General features: G+C 35.4%; 1 protein-coding gene across 1 annotated transcript in view; it reads right to left on the bottom strand.

Moving 5' to 3' along the window:
* Galnt5 (polypeptide N-acetylgalactosaminyltransferase 5) overlaps positions 1-6,509 on the bottom strand; it is a 46,381-nt gene that overhangs the window by 27,820 nt on the left and 12,052 nt on the right. Inside the window, exons 2-3 of the mRNA XM_048811962.1 lie at positions 2,760-2,926; positions 1,179-1,330 (exon numbers count right to left, since the gene is read on the bottom strand). Of these exons, the coding sequence (XP_048667919.1) occupies positions 1,179-1,330; positions 2,760-2,926 (319 nt within the window). The remainder of the gene's footprint in view (positions 1-1,178; positions 1,331-2,759; positions 2,927-6,509) is intronic.

Raw genomic sequence — 6,509 nt, 5'->3', positions numbered from 1 at the left:
AAAAAAAAAAAAAAAAAAAAAAAAAAAAAAAAAGAAAGAAAGAAAAAGAAAAAAAGGAATAAGGTGCAATATATACATTGAATTTTTAAAAGCCACAAATTCATAGTGTAGTGATGGAGGATATATTAGGAGGAGAGAAGATAGGAGAGAGGGTAGAAGACAAAGAAGGAGGAAGAGATAAAAAGGGAGGGACAGGGAGAGGGCCAGGACTGAGACATAATTCTTTATTACAAATACTGTCAGGTAAAATAAGAGGAAGAAATTATAGAAAATGATGTTGCAGCTCAGTATAATTGGTTCAAGCAAGGATCATCAGTGTATCCTGAACCATTGTGTGAAACCTCAAAGAAATCAGCACATTCTCACGGATCAAAGTATTAACCCCCAAGCAACTTTTTACCCCCAAGGGAAATATCAAGCTGTCAACTTCTTAACTGTTTTCAAAATTAGTATCAGTGACAGTGGGACAATCTGACATTATGTGCCTTTTCATATGAAGCAGTAAGAAGTACACAATTCTTATCACCTAATAGTAGAATTCTATATATTACTCATACAAAAACATTTAGCCTGTAACATTTAACTCTGTAGGTAATATGAGGAAATAGAAAATTTCAGAACACAGAAAATAGTATAAACAAATACCCTGGACTATTTTTTAAAAAATACTATTTTTAGTACAAAAGATGGCACTGAGTATTCTAGATTGATAGACTAAGGAGACCAAGTAATACAGTGTATGAAACTTAATTAGATCCTGAATTAAAAAAATGTTTGAGAGCAATGAGAAAATTCAAAAATAGCATTTACAAGTATTAGGCATTATTTAGGTATAAAAGTTATACTTATTTAAGAGAATATTCCTATTCTTCAGCAATGCCCATTGAAATACTTAGTGGTACAGTATCATGTTGTCTGTAAATTTCTTTATAAAGTTTCAAAAAGTTGTGTGTGTGTGTATGTATGTGTGTGTGTATGTGTGTGTGTGTGTTCATGCTTGTGTGCATATGTGCTCATCTTTCTGGGTCTTTGTCTGTTTAGTGCATAATCCACATATTCCAAAAGGTTAAACATTGGTAGAATTGAGTGATGGATATGTGAATGTTCAATGTATTATTCTTCTGAATTTCCTGTATGCTTGAAAATATTTTAAATTAAAGCAAAAATACAATGAAAACCAAATAAATAAATAAATAGAGTAGTTTCTTACCTGTTGCATTCTGTGCTCCTGCCAGCCTGGCTCGTATTAAGCCATGTCTTTCCTTGAGGTGAAGAATCCGAACTTTTGGAAACTGAGACATGTATTTATCCAAATTATCTTTTAGGTAGTCTACATAAGAGTAAGGACATACAAGGAGAAACATTAACTTTGTAACTGGGTCTGCACCCAGATTGCCTCTGTAATGTCAAATTCCAAAAACTGAGATTATTATGGTCACTAAATTTTACTGTTTGGGTTAAAGTTTTATTTTCTGACATAATTTTCTTGCAAAGTTTTATTTTCTGATATCATTTTCTTGTTCAATATTATAAGCCTCTGGATTTCTCCAACAGCAGGAGAGAATTTAAGCAATGTATGCAAACTGGAAATTTTGCAAAAGAAGCTGGTGGGGCTACCATCATTTGCCACCACTGTCCTTCCTGCACAGATATTCCCTCAGTCAGGCATTTTTTTTCTCTTTTTAGATATTCATTGGGGGATCCAGCTAAAGGAACATTTTTGGATATTTTAAAGATATGTGGTTTGCAGTCACTTCTGGGTACAATGAAGCTATTGACAGCTGTACCAAGCAAGAATGCCTTCCAGGAATATTTTGCAGATCATTTTCCTAAGAATTTTGTATTATTTTTTCTGAAGGAGGACCCTGAGAACTGTGTAAATTCCAGGTACCACAAAATCTGGACCTACCTTTCAGAAAGGAACTTTTTACTGCTTAGTATCTAGATACCATATTCTGTTTATGTTTCAAGGCCACTTCTTAAAGTTTCAACCAGTTTTCCTGGGGCATCACATTGCTTCTTGAGCTTGGTGTGATTAAGGCTAAACTGTTCTAGAAACACTGTCATCTCTTTGCTATTTTCTAAAATTTAATGAAATGGGCTGTGTTTTTGGAATTTATAATGTGGCAATAATTGAACCTGTGAGACCACTCATATACACAAATTGTTTGAAAACCCCAAGAGTGAAATTCTTCATTATAATAAACAACAACAAATGTAAAGACTGCAGTGGACTCTGTTTTTGAACTCTGTTGAAACCACATCTCTCTGGTCCCACTGGAAATGAATTTTTGGCACCATTAACTTGACACATAATCTGCCCTGAGGAAGAAGAACAGGATCTCCATTTCTTTGCTTTCCACAGAACTTAATTCTAGTTAACACCAATAGGAAAGTTATTCTATTAACATGGGACTTTTGCTCATTAGATTCTATGAAGAAAGTCTTGTACAATTGTAGGGAACATTTCTGGACTCTGATATTCAAAGTGTGCATCTTCAGAGAGCTGTAGTTGTAAAATCACTTCTATGTGTGTAGGGGAGTCATAGGTGAGGAGAGCCTGAAGTAGGTAGCTGAACAAAGTTCCAGATGAGTTCAGGTCCTACAGATGCTTAAACTCATGCCTCTAAGTCTCCACATGAAACAACGATTTAGAATTTTATGAATTTTATCAAATTAACAGTAATTTTGCTATCCAACCTACTATAGCCTCCCACCAAATGTCGACATTTCAGAAGAAATCTTGAATAGTTTAGTACCTTTGGTGCTAAAGTCATCAACCAGCACAATCTCCTTGATGAGGTGTGGAGGAGAGCGGTTGAGGACACTGTGAACGGATCTCAGGAGAGTGGACCACACCTCATCCACGAAGCACATTATCACACTGGTAGTTGGGAGGTTATCGTGAACTAGTTGTTCTGCACACCTGGGTCAGAATAGAAGCAAAGTATAGAGATGAGATCCATAAGATGGTTTGAGAATATCACCACAACACACACACGCACACACACGCACAATTTATACACATATATATTTACATATAAATAAACAATCATTTTAGCAAGTGTCTTTTCTTGGGGAAGGGGTACATGCAAAATAAAAGAGAAGCAGCAAAATAACCAGTAACCAGTAGCAGTAGTTGCTGTAAAGAACTAGTAATGCAAGCCGGTAGCGCTTCCTGTGAAGGCAAGAGGCAGAGAACACAGAGGCCATTCATATCTTCCTTAAGCTTTTGTGCCTCCATTTCCTCATCTGCAAAGTGAGATAATGGTCATTCAAAGTTTCATAAATTGGTGATGATGGTTCAGAGCTAGCATAGTTCCTGGTACAGGAATTCACTAAATCTAGTGTTGTGATCATTATTAAATTATATACCAGAATAGAGCATTTCAAGGTTTTTGATGTTGCTAAGTAGTTTATGATTACCCTTGTAACTGGCCATCTGCCAAATGCCAAAAGGAATGTTCTTTCTTCCACTTGGCATGTAAATGCGTTTATGGTATGATGTTTATGTACCAAACAATTATGATGTTCCAGCTTCCCTCTGTATCTGGAGAGTCCTTGCTCATACTTTGCTACAGAGTAGACATAGTTGAAGTTACATTGTTGGCATAGAAATGAGAGCAGGCTGGATGGGAAATGGTGGTTTGCCACTGGTCTCGGGTCTTTTCCATGCTCTGCAGTTTATCCTGCTCCATTGCTGGCACTGTTCTAGGTCCAACCTGTTACTCCTTACAAGAAGGCACCCAGTGGAGCCTCACAAAGAGCATTTGCCATCCCACCAACACAATTCCTCTTAGTAATAATTAATGATGATCATAGATAAATAGTATAAACACTGTGCCTCATTTTGATTTAAACCTCTACTGTCATCTCTTCCCATTTTACACATGAATGACTGAAATCATGGAGAAACTAGTTTATGATGACACCAGTCAGTAAATGGCAGAGCTGGGACTGAAACTCTAGTCCAGTCTGGCTCCAGAAGCAACCACTCAGAAAGTCTTAAGTCTACAATAAAAGCAGCTGCTTATAGATGTGACATTCTTGAGAACTGATGCCTCTATTGAATAACATAATTATACTTTGTTTATTTGATAAATGACAAATAGATAAGAGTAAAAATCATAATAGAACAAACCACATTGGCATGACACTTAGATAGCTAAGAAAATACTATTATGTGCATGTAAATTATTAGTTAATTATGTGTGACAGTTGCTTGAGATAAATATTATTCGATACTTCCTCAAATAGAAAAAAATGAAGAGTGAGAAGTTAAATGACTCACCTGGTATCATTCATCTAGAATGCATATGGCAATGTGAACAAATGGTTCTCATTCTACTGCTCTATGCTGGTTTTTCTGTAGTAAGTGTATGGGTTTGGGAATTAGATGAATATGTACTCAAATACCAGTTCTCCCTAATTATTGGCTTTATGAAGTCACATAATTTCTTTAAACCTTAGTTTGCCAACTATGAAGCATAGAATTAAAATCTGCTTGCTGTAAGATTAAATACATGTATTATGTAAAACTCCTCTGGTATATATCTGACTCACAGCATGTGTTCAAGAGATGGGTGGCAAATCCAGCTATGCCCTGTAATATCAATGGCTGGGTATCATAATAACCAACAAAGCCTTAGGAAAATGTACCTATCCAGTCCACAACCTCAGAAAACCAATTCAGAATGTTTGCATAGTGTCTGACAATCTGTGTCTTAAAAAACAATAAACAAAACTACATGAAAAATAACAAGGAACAGAATAAGAACTCAAAAGGCATTGATAGGCCAGTTGGGGCACTTATGTTCTAATCTAAAAATTGATTTATTCTCTGTATTGTTTATGACTGATCTTAGAGTTAAATGGAGGGTTTAACACTGGTGCTAAATTTTCAAGTGGTGTAAAATCAAAATAACATTTTAATCAGGTATCTTGACCTCATAATCAAGTATCTAGTGTTAACATAAAACAGCAGACTGTCTAAACTAATTTTAACCTTATTCTATACAAAATATCTATGAATTGGCAATCTGAATAATATAAGATATCCCTGACCTCACTTAAGTGCCATATTAGTTTCTTGTGGCTGCTGTATATAGCAAATTAATAAGAATTCTGCTCAACACTTCCTTCCTCAATTCATCTCTTTCCTCCCACATTTTACTATGGACAGAAAAAAAGACACAGGTCATACCTTGAACACTTTGCTTGGTACTCTCCTTAGCTAAAATATTTATCACTTGCAAGTTCTGCTAATTTTCACAGGATAGGCACAATTTATTCAGGCTTGCTGTCACTACTTAACACACCTTGTCTTTCCTCCAGTTCCCAATAATTTGTTCCATATTTCTTTTTGAGCCATAGCAAGAAGCACTTACAATGCTCATAGTTCATATTCACAGAGATAATAGAAACTTCCTTATTTCCTTCTGAGCCCACACGAGTAGCATATTTAGCATCCATTTTCCTACCAACAATATCTTCAGGATAATCTATACTTTTTCTTACATGATACTAAAATTCTTCTAGTTTCTGTTTATCTAATACTCAATTATATTTCTTTGGCACAAATGATCATATCCAGTCTTTTGCTACATCAGGTAATATTAACAGGTCCTGGAAATAAGAAGTAAATATATCTTTTTGGGGGGGGGGCATTTTTATCAGTCTGCCTCAAGGATTTAATACAGTATAGAATATGGAATTTTTGAAGGCAGATGTATCTGTTATTTCTTTTAATATGTGGGTGCCCCCCCTTATCCCTCAAACAAAGGTAAGTTTACATAGGTTTCACAGAATTGTTAAAGTCCTCCTCCTCCTCCTCCTCCTCCTTCTACTACTACTACTGGAAAAAATTACCTTTGGAGCTTCTGTGAAATTTATGAATTTATAAAATGAAACACATGAAAGGGTTAATTGACAAATGCCAAATTATGAATCATAATATTAATACTTAATTTTATAAAAGAACAAAAATTTTAAAAGAAAAGAATATGAATTAAAAGATTGCAAGTTTTTTAAATTAAAAAAATGTGCTTGGTTGCATAATTAACAACAAATGGGGGGCAATTTTGGAACTAGAAAAGCTTTAAATTCTGAAAATTCTTTTACAATTAAAAAAAAAAATCTCTAATGTAAGAGATCTCTCTGGCAGTGACCATCAAAGGCCAGAGCCACGAGACTGCAGTTTCACAGGTAGGGAAGGGACAGGGCTATAGCACAACAAAAAAGAGCCAACAGTGTATGTAGGAATGGAGAATATTCTGAAGACTATTTTCCGGGAAACCTAGAAAGGAAAGAAGTTGGAGGGTGGGATTCAGGGCAAATCTTTCACCTGTGTTCCTTTCCCTCTCCTCAATGGTGAGGAACAGAATCCTACTTATGGGCTCCAGGGAAGGGGCGGATACAGTTGAGAGCTGACACCCCCCCCACCACCAAAAAAAAAAAAATCAAAAAAGGAAAGTCAAGTAATTGGAATAAGAATTATTAGTGCAAAGTAA

This window comes from Marmota marmota, unplaced genomic scaffold (assembly GCF_001458135.2).
Source record: "Marmota marmota marmota unplaced genomic scaffold, marMar, whole genome shotgun sequence".
NCBI lineage: Eukaryota > Metazoa > Chordata > Mammalia > Rodentia > Sciuridae > Marmota > Marmota marmota.
The sequence above is the reverse complement of the archived record's forward strand: the minus strand, read 5'-3'. Positions and strand labels throughout refer to the sequence as shown.